Here is a 26,206-nt window from a genome sequence, read left to right on the forward strand (position 1 = left end):
TAATTCAGGTGCATATCTGTTGCCATACCTGATATCTGTGGCAACATGTGGTGTACCCCTGTTCCTTATGGAGACCTCCATGGGCCAGTTCACCCAGGAGGGGGCTGTCACTTACTGGAGGAAGTTGTGTCCACTGGCAGAAGGTAATTCATAACAATAGCACCAATTTGGGACATCTACTGTGTTTTTTTTTTATTGTTGCAACTTGAGATATACATGTGTGAAAATGTAGATGTAATTAAGTAGTATTGGAACCAGAGAGGGGAAAAGTACTCACATTCTTTACTTAAGTATAAGTACAGTTACTTGGGAAAAGTAGAAGTCCTCATTCAACTAATTACTCAAGTAAAGGTATATTAAGTACAGGCTCTGAAATGTACTAGTAAAAGTAAAAGTAAAAAGTATTTTTAACAGATGTTTCTGTGCAAAGCCAGTCATATAACCTCGGTCATATAATTTGAAGGCTATTAAACTTAAAAGATCCCCACCAAACACTCGTCTTAAAACTGGCCCAGGATTGATCTCCAAACTGTGACGTGACAAATCATGCAAGTAGACCCACCTCTTGAACTCTAATACAGCAGTTTCTCAACCTTTTTAGACTGAGTAGGCTACCACCTCAGAAAAGATTTGGCTATCCAAGTACCACCATTATGACTGATGTTAAAATACAGTAGCATGGTCCTACCCCATCCTATTCAGCTATACTACAGGAGACAGGATAGGTGGGCATTAGGGACATCTGGGCACCTCAATTTAAAATTGGCTATTTTGTCCAAAATGTAAAAAAAATAAAATATTTGAAAAATGGTCTTAAGTAAGGTATTATCAGCATTATCAGACTTAATTTGTCCTTCAACTTCTTGTTTATGTCCCAAATATACAGCGGTGGAAAAAGTACTCAAATGTTTTACTTAAGTAAGAGTATCAATACTGCAATGTAGAAGTACTCCGTTACAAGTAAAAGTCCGGCATTAAAAATGTACTTGAGTAAAAGTACAAAAGTATTGGTATCAAAATGTACTTAAAGTACCAAAAGTAAAAGTACTAAAATGTTTGAGAATAGCCGATCTACAAGCTTACAACGCTTCGCGATGCGCCGCGTTGTGAGCTTGTATATCGGCTATTTTCAAATAGCCTATGCATAAAATAGGGCTAAAGTGGTTAATGAATGTTTTATAATGTAATAATTTATATCTGAAAAGTAACTAGTAACTAAAGTTTTCAAATAATTGTAGTGGAGTAAAAGTACAATATTTTCCTCTGAGATGTAGGGGAGTAGAAGTAAAAGTATAGACAATTGGAAATACTCCAGTAAAGTAAAAGTGCCTCAAAATTGTACTTAAGTACAGTACTTGACTAAATGTACTTAATTACTTTACACCACTGCAAATATACACTTGATATATGACTTGATATAGGCCTATAGGTTTTGTAGCAATTGTAGAAATATTAGACATTAATTGTCGAATGTTTAAGCATGTTCTAATCATGTATTTTTTTTACATTTTGAAAGAAATTGTCAATTTTACATCAAGGTTCCCAGATGTCCCGAGTGTCCAGTGTCCACCTATCCTGTTACCATACTACAGACAGACAGACAGACAGACAGACAGACAGACAGACAGACAGACAGACAGACAGACAGACAGACAGACAACTGTACTTCATTCAAACACAGCAAGTGAGATAGAAGCCTACTTGCTTGAAAGTAAATACACACACACGCGCGCACGCACGCACGCACGCGCGCGCACACACACACACACACACACACACACACACACACACACACAGCTTCTGCAATGCAGAGTGTGACATTATGCCGCTCGCATGTTATGTGCTTTAATTGGTGTAACAGGGTTTTAATCGGACTTTGGACTTTATTCAGTTTGTCTCGTTAGGAAATTAGTGCAGCGGATAAAAGCAATATTTTGGGAGAATCGTTCACTTGGTGATACAAGCGTGAAACTTGGTACAGATCATCTTTAGAGGTCATTTATCGATTTTTTTAATCGAGCCACTTGAAAATCAAAGATGGCGGCCATTTTTCAAGATGGCCGACATCTTAGTGGGCAGTAAAGTGATATGATGGTTTATTTGGTGATACAAGCATGAAAATTGGCATGAGCAGTCTCTGTGGGTCACTTGACAATAGGCCACCCACAGCTACTTGAAATTTCAAGATGGCGGCCATTTTTCAAGATGGCCAACACTTTAGTGGAGCAATTAAGTTATATAATGGTTTATTTGGTGATACAAGCATTACATTTGGCATGAGCAGTCTCTAAGGGTTGCTTGACAAGAAAACACTCCCAGCCACTTTACATTTCTATTTTCAAGATGGCCACCCCCTGGATCCTCAAAAGATACATTTTCTCATAGAAATGTATGTTTTTTTTCATTAAGGACGATTATTATTATTATGCTAAAGAACAACTTTTAACACATCACAATATAGTTGTGTTGATTTGTTGATCATAGATAGATTAGATAAGAGTGAATATCTGCACTACCAGGGCACACTGGTGATATATCACTGGGGTTCAATGTCAGCTAATTGAAAGTTGGTATCCCAAATGCTGTCTAATTTACCCCAAAACAGTTAGATAGCCGCACCTGAATTGACAGGTTGTGCCAGCACGGGAGAGCCGAGCCAAGGTTAATGGGGTTTTAGTTAACCGGATGGTGTACAGATCGCTCAGGATTTAAATGGCATTGGATGAACGATCGAACTAAGTGTAGGGTTAAGGCACGAACTTAGTTGTATCCCATACATCAAAGTGCTTGGTAAAAGGTGACAAGGATAAACCCTCGGCCTCTGCCTATGCTGCAGACATGGCAGAAGCCATCATAACAGTTGTGAAAACTAACTGGGACAGATGTTTAATTTGTCAGCAGGTCACCAAGGAAAAACTCATTCAGCCGAGTTTATTCAAAAGAGAGCACGATCGTACTGGTTATGATACCATTGCAAGAAATGTTCCATTATTTCATAAGATCAATGCTCTGCCTATCTTACTTAGTCCAACCCGACTAGATGAAGGTGATGGCATAGAAAGCACATCGACAAGAAACAGAGCAAAATATAATTCAAGCTGTAAACTTAGGTTCAACAACACAGAGCTGGAAAGGACCCAAAAGAGAGCATCTACATCTGCTGAAGACACTGAAGATACCAAAGATATCCATGTCAAGAGGCCAAGAAGATCTAATGTATGACCGGTCCAGCGATGTCACAACTGTGAACGAGGCCAGGCTTGATCTCTTTGCCAGAAAGCAAAGACAATATGACTTGATCCCACCAACTCAAGCAGCACTCAAAGAGCATGCCAAACATGCTTCTTATGAGGCTGGATACGTGTGGGGACAGGCATTGAAGCGACATCCACAAATGCCGAGCCCATCTGACTGGGGATGGGTGGAACAGGACGAGAAGTGGAAAGTCTTCTGGACTCCACTTCCACCTATTGCGGAGAGTTGTTGGGAGTTGACCAAATGTGGGTGCTCCAAGGCATGTACTGGAAGGTGTAACTGCTTCAGATATGGACTCAGTTTCACATGCCTATGTAGTTGCCCCTGCTAGAACCTATTTGCATGTTTATTTTGCCAGAGTTATTCCCTGTTGTCCTCTGTGTTTTCAAGTGGAGGCCTATGGCTCGGCTTCCCCTCGTCACATCGACGCATCATGTTTTACTTTTTATCTAGTCTATTACTGTGTAATTTTCAGTTGTTACTTTGTAACATTGCTTCCACTGCCTTCCACTGCCATATCTAACAGTGAAGCACATTTTCAGTTTAGTTCCTTAGTATCGTTTGTCATGGTTCCGTGGCTATTGCCATTCAGTATTAGCCATTACTCATAATTTTGGAGCACTGTCCGTTCAGCACCACAACTGTGCTTATCAGCACCACAACTGTGCTAATTTATTCATCTTATTTTTTGTTTCCCCACCCCTTAGTATTTATTTGACACATGTAATGGCTGTTAGTTTAAAAAAAAACAATATATATATATATACATATATATATATATATATATATATCCTCCCTTGTGACTGTTACCTTGTCGTGGTAAGGGAGCTTGTTTAGGCCTACCTCAGTGAACCCTGAGAGCTATGCCGGTGGGAGGCAACTCCTGACAGGTCTTACCAAACTGGACAGGTCGTGGGCGAGGAGTCAGACAAAACACAGTCAAACAACCTCTCTTGACAGAGCTTTTTGAGGAACCCAATACATTTCTATGAGAAAAGGTATCATTTAAAGATTGACATCTTGAAATTTCAAGTGGCTGTGGGCGGTTTCTTGTCAAATGACCTTTTGAGACGGCTCATGGCAATTTTCATGCTTGTATCACCAACTAAATGATTTCTTAAGCTTAACTAGTCCACTAAGGTGGTGGCCATCTTGAAAAATGGCCGCCATCTTGACATTTCAAGTAGCTGTGGGTGGCTTATTGTCAAGTGACCCACAGAGACTGCTCATGCCAATTTTCATGCTTGTATCACCAAATGAACCATTATATAACTTAAATGCTCCACTAAAGTGTTGGCCATCTTGAAAAATGGCCGCCATCTTGAAATTTCAAGTAGCTGTGGGTGGCCTATTGTCAAGTGACCCACAGAGACTGCTCATGCCAATTTTCATGCTTGTATCACCAAATAAACCATCATATCACTTAACTGCCCACTAAGGTATCGGCCATCTTGAAAAATGGCCGCCATCTTGGATTTTTGAGTGGCTCGATTAAAAAAGTCAAAGAGTTGACCTAAAGGAATGTTCATGCCAATTTTCACGCTTGTATCACAAAGTGAACGATTGTTCCTACTATCCGCTCTACTAAATCGAGTGATTTGTCTATCTATCGGCCCTTTGTGTTTGGTTGTTGTAAGATTAACTTACCTAATGCTGCGGAGGTTCAAATAGTTTAACACATCTAGCCTTTATACAAGACTATGACCGATGACCAGGGGGGTATTGGTGATTTGAACACTGATTGGAACAGTATTTTAACGTTACTACCGACTCATCCACAGTCTCGAATAAAAGTGAACTGTGCAATGTTTTTAATGAGCACTTTGTTGCCGTAGGCCATCTCTTTGGGAATTCTGGCATATCACCTAACAATCCTGTCCACGACAGACCTAACACCCAAACATTCTCGCTCAGGCCTTTCTCTGGCTTAGAGGTAAGGGAGGCTCTATCTGCCATTGACCCCCAAAAATCGACCGGAGCTGATGAACTAGACCCACAACTCTTAGTATTAGCTACACCTGTTATCTCTGACATTATAACACATATTTTTAATAAAACCTTATTAACTGATAGTATTCCCGCTCTATGGAAAACAGCTTATGTATTTCTTCTACACAAAGGTGGTCCCACAGTCAGATGACCTCAATAATTATCGAAAAATGCTACTCCAACTTTCAATAATATAACCACTATAGAGGGGACTCCTATTGAAAGAGTCTCCAGCTACACATATCTAGGCATATGGATAGATGACAAACTATCCTTCAAAACTCACATTTCAGAACTCATCACAAAACTAAAACCAAAATTAATATTTCTCTACAGAAACAAAGCTTGCTTTGACTCCAACAGTAAAAAACAGTTAATTCAAGCCACAATTTTATCAGTTCTAGATTACGGCGATATTATTTACATGCATTCTGCTCCCTCATCACTAAAGCCACTTGATGCAGTCTACCACTCAGCCCTCCGGTTTATAACTGGAGATGGGTTTCTTACCCATCACTGTAGGCTTTATGAAAAGGTCGGTTGGCCATCATTGGCTATAAGACGAGAACAGCACTGCACTATCTATATCTACAAAGCCTTACTCAAGAAATTAACTAACTATCTTAACAGCCTATTAGAACCCAAAGTTGGCCATCACCACACCCGTTCTCAGGATTACTTTATTTTAGAAATTCCCTCTGCTAATTCTGAACTGGGTAAGACAGCCTTTCGTTACTATGCCCCTCACATGTGGAACTCTCTACAATCGGTTCTAAAATTGGAGAACCTGATCTCACTTGATCGCTTTAAATTACTTATGAGAAATACTAACTGTTCTAACTGTACTTGTACACTCTGAAATGTTTATTATCATGTAATGTATTGTGTTTAAATTGTATGCTTGTACACTGTAATCAGGGTGTCATTGGAAAAGAGAGCTGGCTCTCAATTGTCCTTCCTGAATAAATAAAGGTGACAGACAGACAGACAGACAGACACATAACGTGCGAGCGGCATAATGTCACCCTCTGCATTGCAGAAGCTGTGTGTGTGTGTGTGTGTGTGTGTGTGTGTGTGTGTGTGTGTGTGTGTGTGTGTGTGTGTGTGTGTGTGTGTGTGTGTGTGTGTGTGTGTGTGTGTGTGTGTGTGTGTGTGTGTGTTTACTTTCAAGCAAGTAGGCTTGTATCTCACTTGCTGTGTTTGAATGAGGTACAGTTATTTTTTAGTCTACTTACAGGAAGTAGATAGACATTTGTAGTACGTGACACACAGAGCTAGTAACTGACGCTATAAGCAACATTAAAACTATAAAGTAACAAGCATGTTTTTAAAATGTAAGGAGTACAAAGTGTTAAAATGTAACGGGAACAACTAAAAAGTAGTCTAAAAAAAAATACTAGTAAAGTAAAGTACAGATACCAAAAAAAACGACTTAACTTCCCATCTATGATTGGAACTAATAGTTAAACTAAACTAAATGGAATTGTGGATGTAAATTGTGAATGTAAATTGTTGCGAACGCGGAAGGAGGCTCCGACCAAGTGGAGCTTACTATGTAACCCTGCTCAGGTTGTGTGTGTCTGTCTGTCTGTCTGTATGTCTGTCTGTGTGCATGCACTACCTATGTAGAGGGCGCCAGAGTGCAGGAATTTAGACAATGCTCTGATTTAAATGCAACACCACACACACACACACACACACACACACACACACACACACACACACACACACACACACACACACACACACACACACACACACACACACACACACACACACACACTGTTCTCTCCCCATCACAGTGAAATAACACGGATTACAAGTCCGTAAATACACAATATTTTCGAGCTGCGTTCGCTTCCAGCGTTCGCGCGTCTTACTTGTGAATGTAAATTCTAAATACAATATTATACTAGTAAAACTGATACGTTAATGTTCCTTCAAAACTGAGTTATCGCCTGGTTTGGAGTACAAGGTAAACATTGACAACACAGTAGTGGCCTAACTGAACCCAAGATGACATTATTTGGTACAAATTTGGTAACAAATTAATATTTAAACAAGTGTGTGTCACATGCTGGACTCATAAGAGTGTTCTCTATTGTGTGTGTGTGTGTGTGTGTGTGTGTGTGTATATATATATATATATATATATATATATATATATACATACACGCAGTGTATATATATTCTTTGTTTTGTCTGATTTGCTGCAAATTTGCAATCAGTGCAACTAGTGTGCATACTAAATGAAACATTCCCATTTCTATACATTTCCGTATGTATTTTCTGTTCTCTGTCTTATTTGCCACTAGTATAATTTAGTTGTGTTATATCTTATCGCCTACCTAGCAACTCCATTTAATGTATGTGCAAAGCTGACCAGTCAAAATTATTTACATTTTGCCCAACAGGTATAGGGTATGCAGGGCAGCTGACTCTTTTCTACTTCTGTATGATTTATATTATTATTTTGGCCTGGGGGTTGTTCTACCTCATCTCATCCTTCAACTCCCAGCTCCCTTGGGCTAGTTGTAACAACCTCTGGAACACAGGTAAGACATCGTACAGTATATTTGACATACATAGTCTAAATTTTGTACACAAACTGAGGTTCTGCATAGCCCCATATAACATTTGACATACATATCACTTGAAAGCCTATCTGATCAGATCGTTGACATCCCTTTCCATTCTATGCCATGCTGCTAATGTAACTATTCAATAATCCCATGCTTTATAACCAGAAAAGGAAAATTCAGGATTATGCAATGGTCTTGTGTTTTGTGAGAGCATGTGATAATTAGTAGAATGGTTACACACTAATTAAATAAAAACATTTCAGAGCCGGATTCACTAAATAATTTCCGTTAAAAATGTGTCAAACTATGTATTGCTTGTAGCCTATGCATCATATAGACATGATGCAGATTCCACCGCTTTTTATTTATTTTCTAGGCTATCAGTTGCATTTAGAGCTGAATTATTAGGTCCCTCAGCGTGTTTGCCATGTGTCAGCCAACTCAGCCAAAGTTCCATGTAATCCTCCTATAATTCCACAAACCTCTGAGCCCAAACCTCTGAGCCCAAAAATTGTTCTGCCCGGTTCTCCTCAGTGCTTGGAGCTATTGATCTCAAATTGCACACAGCCATTCACCATTACCATGTGCATCGGACTGCGAAGCCCGTTTTTTGATATCACTAAATCTCAGCTGTTTATTCACATTTTTATGTCAAAAATTGTTCTGCCCCGTTCTCCTCAGTGCCTGAAGCTATTGATCTCAAATTGCGCACAGCCATTGACCACTACCATGTGCATGTGACTTTCGAAGCCCGTTTTTTGATATCACTAAATGTCAGCTTTTTATTTGCATTTTTATGTCAAAGAATGTCGCCATGCTTACGCTGGCTGCTCAAACTGCGCATGCGTTGCATCTACACCCCCACAGCGTTACACTGTTGCACTCACAGAACGTGCAAAGTTGCGTGTGTGTGTGTGTGTGTGTGTGTGTGTGTGTGTGTGTGTGTGTGTGTGTGCGTGTGCGTGTGTGTTGCGGGGGGGCGGCTCTGGCCGCATGAGGATGTACCGTGTGTGTGTGCGTCGCGTGTGTGTGTGTGTTGGGGATGGCTCCGGCTGTTGCGTTACACTGTTGCACTCACAGAACGTGCTTCGCCCAAGTTACGTGTGTGTGTGTGTGTGTGTGTGTGTGTGTGTGTGTGTGTGTGTGTGTGTGTGTGTGTGTGCGTGTGCGGCGGGGGGACGGCTCTGGCCGCATGAGGATGTACCGTGTGTGTGTGTGTGTGTGTGCGCTCGCAACGGGTCGCGTGCGAGCGTGTGTTGAACGTGCTTCGCTCAAGTTACGTGTGTGTGTGTACTCCGACCATCGCGGCTCCGTCGTGTGTGTGTGTGTGTTGGGGGGGGGGATGATCGCACCACAACTCGGGTCCGAGGCCGTGTACGCACGGACACGCACGTGCGCACGTTGGGGAGGCACGTGTCAGAATGTACATTATTTGTGCACACGGCCGTGTGTCAATTTCCATCCCTGATAAACTGTCTGTTCACAGCGCATAAGCCAAACTGCACACTTTGGGTGCTCATATGATATCCCCCTACGGGTATGGTCTAGTGATGATAACAGACTATCATGCCTTAATGTAACTGGAGGCACAGACGCGCCTCTGTCCGTGGCCAATCTACAAGCAAATTGAAAAACATATTTTTAAAATAGCAGATCTACAAGCTCAAGCTGTTGTGAGCTTGTAGATCTGCTATTTAAAAAATAAAAAAATCTTGAAATAAAATGTGGAATATTTGGAATATCTTTTTTTTTTCATTCTAACATTCTAACAACAGAAAACTTGTATGGGGCTCCAGCTGGCACACAACATTTTCAGAGTTATAGGGACAAATAGCCTACATATTCATTTGGGTGTCCATGACATGAAAATATTTGATAACCACCGGTTAAAATAATTACAAAATTGTGAAGCAAGCCCAAATAAGCAACTACACTTTAGAAACAAGCCCAAAAAACTGCAACCTGCAACTACCAATATTTACAAGCAACTTAACAGAAAAACAAGCCACAATTCGCTTATAATAAGCGGATATGGCAACACAGTTCAGCACGGTGAAGTTGAAGTTGGATATTTCATTTCCTGTTGCCTTTTATGGTGCGAAATGGGGCGTGGAACAATGTAAATGAACTTCTCGGGAATGCGCATGAGATTTTACCGACCAGCTGGCAGCCGTCCAGATTCATCATGACATACACCTGTGATACGCACATTTGAGGGATTTACACACCCCTTTGTGAATTACCCTACAGAAAATACACCCTCCTTTAGTAACTTTATTTACACCTTATTTACGACCAGCTTAGTGAATCGGGGCCATTGATTTAACACACATTCAATCATTGAACTGTTCAAATCCTGTAGTGTCTGTGATTAACACAATAATCAAATATTTTCAAAACTCTTGAAAACATGATTGAATTTCACTTTCATTAAAAGTGCATTATGAATAAAATAATTGAAATTATTGTTAATACTATCAGCATCATTGTTATGATAACCAAGTTAAATGTTCTCTCTACTCCATCAGATAATTGTGTAAACTTCTCATCTCAAAATGGTTTCAACAAATGGGCTAACCAGACCAACACCACATCGCTGCCACAGAATTCTGGGAGTATGTTTATAAGGGATGATTATAGATACTTTGCATTCTGTTCCTGCTCCCTATATCCTTTGCACTACAGGCCAGGGTTGCACACTGTGATAAAGAGCTGTAATTTTTATATTGCAACATTACTAAATAATAAAAGTAACTTTTACTTAAAGTACTTTACCGTATGCTTCTATTAGAAATGAACACGGTATGCTAATACATCCAACATGCACTTTCATGTGGAGGATTGTTGAAGAGTATACATTTGTGACTGTGACAAATTACTTAAAAGTGGTGAAATTGCCTTCCTTTGAATATTCAGTTATCACACATGTAAAACTGAGAGAGAGAGAGAGACAAGGACATGGAGAGAGAGGAAGGACGGCAGGACGCGATGCGCTGTTAATTTTTTTTTTAATTTTTTGGGGGAAATTTTTATCCCACGATTTTTTAACCCCAAAATAAGCGAGCCCTCGCTTATTTTTGTGCGGACGTAATTTGTTTGTCATTGTGGTGAATGTTGTGTGTGCTGCTGATGTTTGTTGTGTGAAGCTTAATGTCAGAGTGTTTGTGTTGGAGCGCCTCAGTGTTCATGTGCAACATCTTGCATGCGTGGCTGTGGCTTCACAGTTTTCCTTCGCCGTGTCTGTAGGTCACGGCCTGGAGACCCCAGGGTCTCCAGGGACCCCTAAGGGGGGGGGGACCCTCTGGGTTTTTTTTTTTTATTTATTTTTTTATCCCATGATTTTGTACCCCCAAACGACATTTTCTTTGGGTGGGTTAGGGGGGGGGGGGGGGGGGGGGGGTACTACTTCTAGTAGTATACAACACATTATATTTGATGGGAAGTAAGTGAAGAAATGGAACTTGGAAAGACACTTTAATTCTGACAAACATAGGCGGCGGGTAATGAAGGCTAGGGTAGGCTAAGCCTTCCCAAATGTTATGCTGGGAAATTCTAGGAATTGGGCAAATTATATATATATAAGTGCGCAGCATTATTTAGTAAATTTTTTGATAATAAATCAGTATAAAATCAGGCAAAAATAAGAATAGAGTGAACTGGAAACCGAAAGGTTCCCAGTTTGATCCCGGGTTGGGGGGCTCCCCCAGAGTTAGTGTCGAAATGTCCTTGAACAAGACGCTGAACCCCTAATTGCTCCCGATGAGCAGGTTGGTGCCTTGCATGGTTTCCTCTGCCATCGGTGTATGAATATGTGTGAATGGGTGAATGTAATGCACAATCTATGTAAAGCGCTTTGGCAGGGGCGGCCTTAGTGATCTGGGGGCCCGTTTCAAGAGCTAATATGTGGCCCCCTATGCACCCCCCCACCCCCCCAAAAAAAAAAATCGCCCCAAAACACGGTCACCCCGATTTTGTTTGCGGAATTTGAGGATTTTGTTTGCGAAAAAATCTAAAATTGTATTTAAAAAAAAAAAAAGAAACTTTTTTTTTTTTTTTTTTTTTTCAAGAAAATTTGGGGGGCCCCTGAGGTTTGGGGCCCGTTTCAATTGAAACGGGTGAAACATAGGAAAGGCCGCCCCTGCGCTTTGGATAAAAGCGCTAGATAAATGCACCATTTACCATTTATCTCAGCCATATGTATTTGTATACCATACATGGAACTGGATAGAGCTCTCTCATCATTATTCTACTGTAAGTATTTGTCTCATCAGCGAGAACTGCACAGTGATGGTGAAAAAAGAGAACTTGCGGACAAACCACACGTCGTGTGACTAAACATTTCCAGCAGACAGAGAACTGAGAAAAATTAATAAACTAAGGAACTGAAATTTCAGCCATATACAAATATCAAGTCAAGTGCAATCATCAGTATGTTAAGCATAAATAATGTTTGTATTATTGTTTGGTGTGCATTACACTTTTTTCATACTTATACATATTAAACTATTGACTTATTATCTTTACATTATTTTGAAAGTGAATTAGCACTCACGTCACAAATGTGTTTCGTTCTGAACGTTCTGAATATATATATATATATACATATATACATATATACATGCCAGTTATTTTGTTTGTCCGTACAAAAATAAAATATTGATCAAAATGTCCGTCACAAGCTGGCATGGTGATGACCCCTGGTCTGTGGCTTAAATTTTTGGAGGAGTTTTAGTAGTGGTATTCCATAGATATAATTATACACGTAGATACCCTGTATCGCACTGGCTGCTGCTGTTCATTGGAGTGATGCGTCAACGTGACCACTAGTCAACCCCCTTGCTTTGTTAGGACACTGACACAGCTCCTTAATTAATCCATTGCCATATTACTGAGAAATGCTGTTTAAATAGGACCAGATCCAAGGGGAAGGCAGCTCTGGGGTGGTTAAGCTGGACGTATACTTCGTCGTACGACATCCAGTTATCGAAGCAGAATCGAACATGGCTACTACATGGCACTCGACCCCCTTGTTAAGCCTTTCTTTTACACTTCTTAGTATGCAAAAGCAATATATTTGATGTTAATCTAGTAATCATACTAATTCAATGTTTCTGTATTATTACATCTTGTATAGGAGTACAATTATTTTGTTCTGGTTCCTCAGTCATTTCTATGTTTTTATAGGTGTTTCTGCAGGCTTTTGAATAACATAGTGATTCTACAAGCAAGCACATCAGTGCATGATCAGCAGTTACTTCTCTGAAACAAGAGTTACGAGGTCCTATGAATTCAATGTGAAAACATTACAGCAATTCATCATATAAAAATTAAGAAATGTACTGCTACTTTTACTTTTACTTGTACTTTAAGTATTTTTAAAAGCATGTACTTTTGAAAACTTAAGTATATTTAAAAGCAATTACTTTTTTACTCATACTTGAGTAATATTTTGACTGAGCTACTTCTATTTGTAGTGGAGTAAATTTGAGCATGGGTATCTCTACTCTTACTCAAGTACTAGGGTCGAGTACTTTGTCCACCTCTGCTTAATTGTTCTAGGGAGCTACAACATGTACAACAACAACTGCTACAGGCAAGTGTGTTCAAAATGGATTGTGTGAAGTTGCGTTGGTATCCATAGCAATAAGAACAATGGGTGGCTGTGAACACATAACCTGACATCTGTATCTATACTGGTCCATCATAACTAGGCCTACTTCTTGTAAAAACTGTGCTAATGACCAAATGTAAGATATCGCTCCTGTCGGGCAGAAACCATCTAACTCCAAAATGTAAATTTTTCAGGAAATGAAAAAAAATTAAAATAAAGTGGAGTTAGGAGGTTTTGTTCATCATTGATAAGAACAGCTGAATGGACCTCCAAGCTCACAATGAGGTTGGAGGTCAAAAGGGGGTGGAGCCAAGAGTCAGCAAAACCAGCTAACTCCAATGGAGTTTGCTGGTTTTGTCAGAAGCGCTTTTTAATACTTTTCATTGGTTCAATATATTTTTTAACCAACACACAGACCAGTAATGGCTGTTCAATAGCACTGATTTCTGAAAAAATATTAAAAAGCTCAAAAATTGAGTTAGCTGGTTTCTGCCCGACAGCAATATTCAGAATACAGCTGTTTTTAATTATTGTGATGTCAAATCTGAAGCTAAAGAATATGATTTTTATTATGTTTCACAGAGATTCCCTATATCTGTGTTTGCTGAACAGTGCCACTAGCATAGTAGCTGGATTTGCCGTCTTCTCAGTACTGGGATTCATGGCTCACGAGCAGGGTGTTCCCATTGATGAAGTGGCAGAGTCAGGTAGCCTACTGCAAGTCACAATGTCTACGTAAATTATACAAAGATGTAATCCATTCTGAAGTCATACAGACTTCCAGACACAAGAATAATCCCACACATTGTGTGTGGGATTATTCAAGCAACGACACAGCAAGCAGCAAGTAAGCTAGCAGAAAACGGTCATGAAAGATGTACTCTCTGTGAGTTGGTTAGATTATGTTTAGGGTTATATGCCAGTTTACCACTCAGTACAAGTAAAACTGTGCACTGAATTGGCACTGCCAGCGATGATTTGGTAGAATTCACATCTGAGGAGACACTGGCAGCCCTGTTGCATCAGGCCTTGGCTGTGACTCAGACTCATACACCGCTCATGGTTGGATAACAGTGTGCAATGACAAATGGTAATAATCTACAGTTTTTTGTTTCTGTTTTCAGGTCCAGGGCTGGCCTTCATTGCATACCCTCAGGCAATAGCCATGATGCCCCTACCTCAGCTATATGGGCTGTCTGTTTCTTTTTCATGATCATTATCTTGGGTCTGGATACACAGGTGATATACAAATGAACAGACATCACAAACAAACTGACATGATGCAACACCAAACAATAACCCTCCAAGGACTGACTGGGGAACAATATATACACATGACTCAGGCTGATTACTCATGAGATTACAGCTGGGGAAGACATGAACATAGAACCATGACAACTAGAAAATGAACATAACATAGACATACGACCTAGACAAAAGAGGCAAAGTCTGTAACTTTGACACCTTGAGGATGAACCATTCTTGTTGTGTTGACCCCATGACCTTTCCTCCAGCGCTACCCTCAGGTCAACCATTAAATGTTTATCCCCCTTAGTTGCAAGGCTCTAGGAATAGAAATATTGATTGTTTAGTTTGTTGGTCATTGGGTCAGTTGTGGGCCCCCAGGGGTGATGTTGGGCTCACATTGTTGTCACTTAGCCCTGTGGCAACCTTGCCCTAGCCCTAGCCTGGTAAAGCCCCTCCCTCCGGAAAATCTCATTTCCATTTGATTTCAGGAAGGAGTCTGGCCTGAAGGCTTGTATGGGCGTTTCTAGCGCATTACCAAAAAGCCGAGCCTATCAGCGTCGTCGCTCATCGTTCTGTGATTGACAGCGAAAGTTGGCCAATCAGGTGGCGAGTTCGAGTGAGCCCGAATGGCACCGAGTGCAGCCTGAATGCAGCCGACAAAACACGAACGGCAGCCATCTTTTCTGTGCGCTATTTTCTCCGATGTTTTAAAACTTCAAAAAGCTCTCAAACTTCTATTTTGAGGCACGGAATTTACTTAAGATATAAGATATCGTTTGGATAGAATTTAGTTGTTTAACTTCATATATGTGGTCAATTAATCATGACAGAGCCTATTTAAAAATAAAAATTTAGAGAACCGGCAGGGGCGGGCAGTGACACGCATGTATCCGAATAAGGCAACCTATTTTGGGCATGGCCGTCTCAAAAGTCCCTTTGCGTCACATTAGTCTGGAAGTGGTAAAAATGCACTGGCTGAAGTGGGATACTGCTGATTGGCTGAAGGGGTTGTCAGTCAACGGTATTACTCCCGCCCAACTCAAGCCAAAATTGCAGAATGGGCGATCATGCCAGACTCACTCCTGAAATAAATCCATATCGCCTGTTCTCTCATAGTTTAATGTTAACAGCCGATTGATACGTAACCAATCTCATGCGCACTGCACTGCTGTTAAATACCAAAACACTCGCCCTAAAACACAGTCGCCCCGGGCAAATCCGGTGGTAGGCTATTCACCTGGCATTCTTAAACGTAACCTCAGTAAACTAGCCTACTATGCCTAAACCTAACCTTATTTCTAAACGTAACCTCAGTAAAACGGTGCCAAAACCTAACCTTATTCCTAAACTTAACCTCAGTAAAACTATGCCTAACCCTAAACTTATTTCTAACCTTATCCTCAAGTAAAACGAATATAAGAAAATGGGGGAGAGTGTGTTTTGGGGCGAGTCTTCTGGAGGTTTTTTAGGAGGTGAAAAACGCTACGCCAATGATGTTCGAGAGATCTACAGGCTATGGGGCAGAGACGCTATGTGCCACACACCGTATCTTAGCAACAACGAAAGCGCTACCTCTCATTGGTCGTCTCATGCTGAGGGCAGTTTCCAGATAGCAGCATCCAATACTCGCTAAGACACACAGCTCCCTGCCGACATCACAGACGCAGTAACGGCAGGGCTCCGTGATAGTTGGCCGAGCTGAGCGGGACAGCACAATCACCGTCATTTCTCCAATAAATCGCCCTGTCATTCCTATTGTCAAGACTTTTAGGTCACTGCAGCCTGCTACTATAAATGTAACGAATGTTTATGTCCACTACTGTGCTAACGCACTTTTACCGTAGCATGTAGCTAACGTGGTTGTCGTGGCTGTCGCAGCTGTGAAATCACGTTGTCAACAATGACAGTTAGTGTGGTGAATGTTACTATTCCTGCTCAGTTACTCCATTGTAGATGGTGCGCCCACATAAGCCCAAAATCGCTTATACGACAAACAGACCTGCCAACCCTCATTGTACACACGCAGCATTAGCTGCTAACGTGGCCTGCAACTTGGATTCTGTTACTGCTGGTTGTTAATGCAGCCTGCTAATAGTGTCTAAAGCATGTATGTGAATGTTTATGTCCATTACTGTGTTGCCGTTAGTTGGGTTACATGACTATTAGCCAAGCGCTGCCTATAATGAGCCGTTAGCGTGTAGCTAAGCTAACGAACGAGTAGCGTTAGCATGCGGCTAATGCTGTTGTCGTGACTGAAACGGCTATGTTACACATCTTACCAAAAACCTGTATGAACGTTAGTCTGGTAAATGTCATCAATGCTACCTAATTAGCCCGTTGAAGAGTTTCATTTGAGTGTATTTTGTGGGTTTTTGGGACACAACGTAACGGCAGCGACGCGTTGCTGCACCATCACTGGGCATCATGGGAAATGTAGTAATTTCTGCTAAATTCGGTTCTACTGTGTTAAGTGTGTGTTACATTACTGCTGCTTAAGGCCCTGCATGCTACCTGCACGCTACCAAATGAACCAAATGGACCCCGACGTGAAATAGGGCGCTAAATTCCATTTTACATTCTACTCCTAGTGTTGGTGTCAATATAAAAAATATATGGTTTATTGGGTGGGGGAGGGGCATGCATTTTCCTCCAGTCACTCGGGGGGGGGGGGGGGCACAGAAAAGTATTTGGAGGTCGGGGGGGGGGGGGGGGCAAGGTAATAAAAATAAATACATTACATCTGGACCACCCCCCCTGGTAACTAATTAACGAACAGTCCCTAACAGCATACATTTCCATTACAAATGAGGGGATAAATACATATAATACCCCCCCCCTCAATTACAGTACATTTAGGGCCCAATACAGCATATTTGAATACATGTAGGAGTAAATGACAGATTTCTTTGATATAGAGCTCTAGAGCTCTCCCACGCTCAGTGTTGCCATGTCCTCTAATTATAAGCAACATTGCCCTTGTTTTTCTGTGAAGGTACTTGTAAAGACTGGTGGTTGGGCTTTGCCCCTGTCCAGCAGCAACCAGCTACCTCCAAAACGCTCATTTTTCAGGAAATGAAACAAAATAAATATATATATTTTTAGTTTTTCAGGAAATGTAGAAAACCTTATATTTTTAAAACAAAGCAGTACAGCCTCATCAAAGTTGGTATAGTGACTTCATATATTGTCAGATACGAATGTAACCGGGTGTCGAGCAAGGAATTACTAGAATTGTTAAAATGTAAGACTACGCCACCTTGGTAATGGTTAACCAAGGAAATTAAACAATGTATAACCTTTAAAATCGGGTTCCCCAACATATGCAAGTTCGCCAATGAGGACTGAGACATGAGTTCCCCCAAACAACTGGAAGTTTATTTAAGTTTAAGCACAGAACATTCAGTTTCAGTACATTTATTTACTAAAAGGCTACTTAAAATATCTACTGCAGTGTAATACATCATAAAATCACAATATATACTGAATGTTGTAATCCCAAGTAAAACCATCACAATATTACTCACAACAAAGGAACAAACAGGCTACATCCGGGGTCAAGGGCAGGTAGGCAACAGTCGACCATAAACAGGGGGAGCTATAAGCTAAGTAGGCTAACCTTCGTCCAAATGACTACTAAAGAACACACACTTAATCACACAGCAAGAAGGACAGAGCGACACCGTGCAAAGAGGTGCTCGCGTTCACACAACACATCAAACCTTAATATGGTCGTGGACTACTGTGATCCTACGTGACCCCTGCAGCTGGTCGGCTATACCCCCCGGCTCCCGTTGACTCAAGATAGCAGCGGCGCTCGCCACAGTGTTTGGGGGAGAACAAACAAAACAGAAATATAAATTAGTACAAGGAAATAGCTCAATAAACAATAAAACTCAGACTAAACAAAACAGCAGTGGTGATAACTAAGGAAGTGGAAACAACATTAGTACAGTATACAAACATAATAAAACAAAACCACAACAAATCGTTTATATACCTTGGATGTCTGTATTCTTTCATATTATCCCTTCGGCACATGGACTCGTCACCTCAGGACTCGAGACACATGACCTCAACCTGGGCAGTAACAAAATGATGATTAAAATACTAAAAGAGCATTTTAAGTGCAACAGTCAAAACATAAATGCAGCATGTTACTCACCCAGGCAGGGAAAATGATAAAACACAACATGACACCTAGGTCGCAAGACCTGCAGCCACCCACCACAAAGCACACAATGTTTGGTAGACTGCAGAGCCTTTAAATACTCTGACTGATTGGCAATAAGGAAGTGCCAGTGCAGCAAGCCTACGGTGGCCCCTGAGGCTCAACTCTGACTGGCTACACTTACATGTGTCATTATATTATCACCACTTTACCCAAATCCAGCTCAAGTGGAGTTAGGAGTCCGAAAAGCTGACAATAGCTCCAATCGCTGCTGAGGGAGAGGTTTCAAATGGGGCTAAATTCCTAAAAGCTAACAATGGATCTCCAAGCTCACAATGCATCACAACGTGTGAATTAATGCCCTGATGCTTCATGACACTTATTATATAGGCCTACAATAATAAACAGGACTATAAATATTACAATAACGTTTGCAAAGAGGGGTTCACAGAGTTGGAGTTTGCGTACAACTAGCGAGATAAATGCTCTGAACTCATTTCTTGTCACATTGCTCTCCTCATTAAATACTTTATAGATTTTAGAAATAGAATTACTTACTTACTTTTCATAACATTAGCGGCCGTCAGTGCTAAGTTTGATAAAGATAAAAAGGTACACTGCATAGTTTTAACAGACTACGGGGAGAAAAACCTTGCCGTTTAGTTTGTTTATGTGCTGCTCCTCCTCTGTCAGTGTTCGCTCCCTGCGCGGGACCGTACCTATGTTCCCCAGGTTCTATGTTCCCCAGGTTCTATGTTCCCAGCTAAAAAGGTTCTATGTTCCCCACTTACCAAAAAAGGTTCTATGTTCCCTGGGTTCTATGTTCCCCGTTTACCCCAAAAAAGGTTCTATGTTCCCCATTAACTCTTTGACTGCGGACGACGCGATAACGCGTCAAGTGCTACTTTGTCCAGTTGGCCGTCGACGCGCTGGACGCGCGTTCATTGTTTAATCTCTGATTGCGCTATGCTGCTTAATATTCAATGTTATTCTCGAGTTCCACTTACTTCACGGACATCTGCATCCGGTTTCATGGCCTGGATTCCGTTTCCGGTTTTTGATTTTTTTCCCCAGTCATTTTCGTCCAAAATAGGTAAATAAACGGGTTTTCACACGGTATAACGGACAAACGGACAGCTTCTCTTCTATAATCTATGGTCTGGGTGACGATCAGTCATCGCCGTCGTGTATCACAACGTAATTTTCGCTGATCAAAACAATCTGGGTGACGTCACATCCGTTTTCATGTTTTTCCTTGTCTAATCTATCAAGTAGGGTGAGAGACCCACATGGAAAGAATCTATATGTTCCATATATGCAACTATATGTAACCTATATGCTACATATAAGGATCATATATGCACATATATGTGCATATATACCACATATATGCCTGGTATAAGCTCCATATAGGCTGCATATATCTCACATATAGGTCAAAATCTGGTGCATATATGTGCATATACAGGGTATATAGGTCTCCTATATAGCTTGTTTATACCCTCATATAGGTCATATATGTTAATACAAGCCATATAGGTCTCCTATATAGCTTCTTTACTTCCAGTGGTGGGAAATATAATTATATACTTCATTAAGATAAAGCATATTAAACTTATGAACTCAAAATGATTTCACTTGTGGGTCAGCAGTGAATTCTAATTTGTAGGTGATTATCAGTTATTACTTTTTTATTATTACAACTGCAGGTCACAGTTTATGAAAACCTGCAGATCCTGTCAGTCCGGTCCATTCCGTAACAAATCTAACATTACATTGCGGACCGTACTCTATATCTGACCAAGAAAGCATATTCTGACTATATCATATGATGTCATCAATATTAAGCCGATATTTGGCAATGTCCATATATGGCCAAGATAGAATTAATTTACAAATCAAGATCATCACCTGGAAATCCATTCATGAATATAACAACACTGTCCTCATCAAACCCTGCATATCCACACGTGGAGGCCACTGAATCATCACCTCCCAGATAGCAAAAGATATTAATTCAATGTTGGATTTTGGTCAGATTGGTTATTTTTGGTTGAGGTTGAAAAAGCTATGTTGATTCAATGTTTAAATACAGATACGATTTCAACATTTAAAAAAATGTCATTGAATCAATTTAGTATAGATGATGGTTTTTCAATGTTGAAATGCCCAACAATGAATTGACATTGTTTCAACGTGTAGTGCTGATATTGCACACCCCCCCCTCCCCCTCCCCTCCCCTCCCCTCCCCTCCTCCCCCTCCCCTCGCACCCCCTCCCCTGCGAGAGGGTAGTCGTCACAACTCGCGAGACCAGCTAAATCTCATGGGACTTGAGTTTTTCAAAGGAAACATTGGCGCGAATTGAGGCTTGTTGACAATTCACAATACTACTATAGTAAGACAAACTGGTAAGTCCTTTACAATATAATGTATTATGCAATTCATATACCATCATCTGGCTGTCATCGTTTGACTAAATGTTAACTTGTGAATTATTACCGTGGCAACTACAGTGCAGACCTGAGCTTGTTAGCTAGCATGCTAGCTAATAATAGTGAGTGAGTTCTTATGGGAATAGAATGTATTATCCTGTTCAGATACCATCACCCGACTCTCATCGTTTGACTAAATGTTATCTTTATGCTGTCCGGGGTTTGTAGCTTGTGTTAGTAAATAGCAATCCATGTTATTAAAGCAGCTAGCATGCTAGCTAACGTTAGCCCGCCGTTTTGTTAGCATGTTTCGTGATTAAAATGTACTTTCATTTGTTTATCTGTGTGTATACAATAACAGATTATTAGCGTTTTTAACAGTTGTATAATCATTGTTGTAACCAGCACTACTGTGAAGCAGTTCGTTCATTTAATAGTGGTGAACTAACAAGGCAGAATGTATGGTGCTAACTCACTAGCTACTAGTCTTAAACCAACGGGTACCAATTCACTTTGCCGGAAGCACTTCCGGTCTAGACCGGATACGGAAACTACATCCGTGGTTGCATGTGTGTATGTGAAAATTTACCGGATATAGGAGGCGGGATCTAGAGCATAATAGAAACCAGGTTAGCTCATGGAAAAGGCTTAATACTTCGGGTAATTTTTTTGCCATTTTAATGAAGGCACAGTTAAGGTTTTACTACACTAAAGCAATTTAGCCTGGGGATAAATGTGGAGAAACAGCTGTGGTGGAAGAAGTAATCAGATATTTTACTTAAGTAAAAGTAGCAATACCATAATATAAAAATACTCTGTTAAAAGTAAAAGGCCTTGTGTTCAAAATGTTACTCGAGTTAAAGTACAAAAGTATTGGCATCAAAATATACTTAAAGTACCAAAAGTAAAATGTTTGAAAATAGCAGATCTACAAGCTCACAACGCGTCACGATGCAACATGTGGTGAGCTTGTAGATCTGCTATTTTCAAATGTCCTATGTATAAAATAGGGCTAAAGTGGTTAATGTAAGTTTTATAATAATTTATATATATATATACATACATGTGTGTGTGTGTGTGTGTGTGTGTGTGTGTGTGTGTGTGTGTGTGTGTGTGTGTGTGTGTGTGTGTGTGTGTGTATATATTATATACGTGTGTGTAAAATATTTTGGAAGGACCTGATAAATTAATAATTTGGCTGATATATATATATATATATATATATATATATATATATATATATATATATATATATATATATATATATATATATATATATATATATATATATATATATATATTGTTTTGTGCATATTTATTGAATTATTTGTTTCCCTCTAAATTTTCAGGGTTGTGCTACAAGAGGACTGGAGAGGATTCACTGCAATACACAAGGCCTGGCCAAGTATAATAATTATAGCAGCACGGGCACCACCTCTTTTCTATTTAGACCTGTTGTAACCTATATGTTGTTATGCCATTCAATCCGGGAGCCACCTCTGTGTCTCATTAGTTGTTGCTATATGTATGGCAACATAATGTTTTATAAATTTTTTTAGTAAAAATTTGAACGTTTTCAGAAAACTTAGGTTAGGTTTTAGGAGGTGTTTTTAGAATTGAATAGAAAAAAAAAAAATAGAAAAGTCAGATGAGCCAGAAAACAGCAGTGTGAAGCGATTTTTTTTTCAAGCCACCTAATTTTCCAGGTACAGTGGTGACACTGTCAGTTATGACACTAACTGCTACACCTACTTTAAGTATTGCCATGTATAATTCCAGTTATTTATTAATACAGTGCTGCCAGAATCCAGCCAGTACCCTTCTGTACCAACACCAAATGCAAGCAGTGGTATGTCATTAATTACTAACATGGCAAAACCAAATGTAATTGCATGAAAGCTTTACAAGCATTTAGTTCAGGTTATGTGTTCAAAGGTTACAGCGTCCACTATTCATGTCTTGTGTTCCCTTCTTTTAGCCTCTGGAGGAAGCTGCTCGGAGGATAACCAGCCTAATAATGGTAAGTGAACCACTTCACACTACTACCTCAGGGTGGACAGATTGTAAATGTGCTTTAGATAGAATTCATAGTTCATGTTTTGTGTTCTCTCATTTTAGGCTTTGGTGGAAGCTTCTTGGCAGAGTTGGAGTCAATGGACCCCTGCAATCATGGTAAGTAGACTAATAGGCTAGATGATTCTCTCAGCCACTCTTGGAGACCATACACTGACTGGAAATGTTAGTTAAATGGGTGGTAATGTAAAGTTGAGTGCATATATGAATTCAGTGTCTCACTATTTTGCAAGGATCTGTTAATGTTGGCACGATATTATATGAGAACTTGTATTTTACAGTGACTAATTAGGGCTATTTTAATCCATTTCAGGAGGGAACCACACTGGACAAGTAAGGAATGGTATGTCTGTTGTTCCTGTGTCAACAAGAGCCTTTTTATACATTTGTGATTATTTTATTAGCCATTACTAAACAGTTGCTGTGCCTTGGCTATTGTGCCATGACATACTGTAACTTATTAAAGACTGACATATTTGAACTTATAGCTCCTGCTACTCTAAACATTAAAACATACAGTCTTGATAAATTGCATACAAGCTTTTTTTAATATTTTAATTGTCCTCTTTTTAGACTTCGCTGGCAATCATCACCCCCAAGGCTATAAAGGTGAGTTAACTAATACATTCTCAAATCACTTTCTTTTTTTACCACCAGACATGCACTAGGTACACTTGCTAGTGTATATGGTGCTCATTGATAACTACTTTGATGGTGCTTATTTGCCTTATTTTGTTCTGTCTGTCTTTCTCTAGGAATGCCAATGTATAACTCCAGCCCCTACCACACTGTGCCATCAGAGAAAACAAGGAATAAGAAGAGGGCCTTCAAGGACACGCTGATGCAGGACTGCATGTTTGGTGAGTCAATCTGCACCTCAAAATACTAGGTTTACTACAGTGGATTTGGCAATTTTTATGATGGATATTTAATTTAATTAAGTATTTTAACTTTTATCTCAAGTAAATAAGAACAGATGCATTTTCCTCACCATGGAATGAGCCTGATGGAAAATGCATCAACTCTTAAAGAAGCACTTCACCCATTTCCAACCTTAACTTCATATAAGTGGTCCTCTGTAATGCTCACAATAAGATGGCACCATTTCTGTCTCAGAGGTGGTCTTTGCCTGTGGACAGTTCAGAAACCTGCCTACCAGTGACATCATTTCAAGCTAATGGACATTGAAAATGATGACCTGTCATGTCACTGGTAGGCAGGTTTCTGAGCTGTCCACTGCCCTCCTCTGAACAGAGTAGACATGAATGGTGGCATGTTTTACGAGCATTTGTGTGGATCAATTATATGACTATGGGGTTGAAAATGGGTGAAGTGCTCCTAAGGCCACCTGCCAGCTTTCTTATTTATCTTTATAACGTTTTTTTTTTACTTTTTTCCCCAGCGGCTGCTCGTCAATTTGACCGAATTGCTATACAGGAATGCACTGCAGAAGTGGCTGCGTTCTGCACCTGAGAGGAATGGCGGGGTACCAAGGAAAGAAAGGCCATTGTCTTACGTCACTTGTGTCTACTAGTCCTTGACCACTTAGCAGTCTTGTGTGTTTATTTTTCAGAGTACAGACACTACTGGGAGGCGAACTGCAGTCCTCCTTGGCCTTCCTACGATCCTTGGGGATGATGACACAGAGTTCTTCAAGACATGCTTTGTAAGTTGTCTCTAGTCCTGACTATTTCATTCCACACCACAGGATACCCAATTTATTTTAACACTTGTTTTTGTTACTTTGATATATTTTAGTATTAGTATTACTAGTATTACTACTACTTGGGGGGCACGGTGGCACAGTCGGTAGTGCTGTCGCCTCACAGCTAGAAGGTCCTGGGTTCGATTCCCGCAGGGGACGCTGTGGGCGCTGGGGGTGTGTTCTCTCCTCCGCGTCATCAGTGCCCATACCCTAGGTGGGGTTGGCGAAAGGGCCTTTCTGTGTGGAGTTTGCATGTTCTCCCCGTGTCTCCTAGGGTAGGTACCCTCACAAAAACATGCCGTAATCCTGGTCACTATACTGCCTCCCCCTGGCCAGCCGATTTTGTAACCCTATTTTTTACACCCAGTGCCAATTGTCTATGTAATCCTGGGCACTACCTTCCCTCTGCCAACCTAGGGAGGCTAGGGCCGAGCTCATGCCTCCTTCAATGCATGAGAGCCAACTGACCTTCTTGTCACCTGACAGGGGAGAGTTTCCCTGGTTGGACGTAGCGCGTGGAAGGAACACGTTATTCCAACCAGTTCCCTTCCCCTCCATCAGGCGCCCCGGCTGGCCAGGGGGAGGCAGTATAGTGACCAGGATTACTGCATGTTTTTGTGAGGGTATTAACTACCCTAGGAGACACGGGGAGAACATGCAAACTCCACACAGAAAGGCCCTTTCGCCAACCCCACCTAGGGTATGGGCACTGATGACGCGGAGGAGAGAACACACCCCCAGCGTCTTCTTCTTCTTCTTGCGTATGTCATCAGATCCTCAGCTCCGTTGCAGCAAGCCAGTCCAGCGTCTCGTCATCCAGGTTCATCAGGCCTAGGTCGCCATGTGGTGGGCGGTGTTTCGGGCAGCTGGTCATGATGTGTTCCACAGTCTGTAGGGGGTCTCCAGGTTCACAGTGGGCACTGTCCGAGAGGCCCCACTGTTGCATTGCTGCCTCGACGGTCATGGCACGATGACCTGTGCCACGGCCTGCTGTTCTGATGGCTCCCACCATTCATCTGAACGGAGCTGGCGATCACGTATCCGCGTGCACCCCATCCCCTGCACTCCTCCAGTCACCCAACACAAACACCAAGCATGACGAATGTCCACTACCATGGAGAGGGTCGTTCGATGGCGACAGA

At 40.8% G+C, this 26,206-nt stretch overlaps 2 protein-coding genes across 2 annotated transcripts in view; both read left to right on the forward strand.

Annotated features, from left to right (window-relative positions):
- LOC308085817 (sodium- and chloride-dependent GABA transporter 2-like) overlaps positions 1 to 26,206 on the forward strand; it is a gene marked incomplete at both ends in the record, with an annotated part of 126,914 nt that overhangs the window by 394 nt on the left and 100,314 nt on the right. The window lies entirely within an intron of this gene.
- LOC308085154 (uncharacterized protein) lies at positions 46 to 24,850 on the forward strand (the record flags this gene model as incomplete). Its single annotated transcript, XM_080428238.1, has 10 exons — positions 46 to 143; positions 14,050 to 14,144; positions 14,562 to 14,593; positions 23,066 to 23,135; positions 23,265 to 23,306; positions 23,405 to 23,458; positions 23,673 to 23,702; positions 23,933 to 23,968; positions 24,115 to 24,219; positions 24,762 to 24,850. The coding sequence occupies 10 exons, from the start codon at positions 46 to 48 to the stop codon at positions 24,830 to 24,832; spliced, it is 633 nt and encodes a 210-aa protein (XP_080284364.1). The 3' UTR covers positions 24,833 to 24,850.

Source organism: Gymnoscopelus braueri, assembly GCF_963280865.1.
Source record: "Gymnoscopelus braueri genome assembly, chromosome: 5".
Lineage (NCBI taxonomy): Eukaryota > Metazoa > Chordata > Actinopteri > Myctophiformes > Myctophidae > Gymnoscopelus > Gymnoscopelus braueri.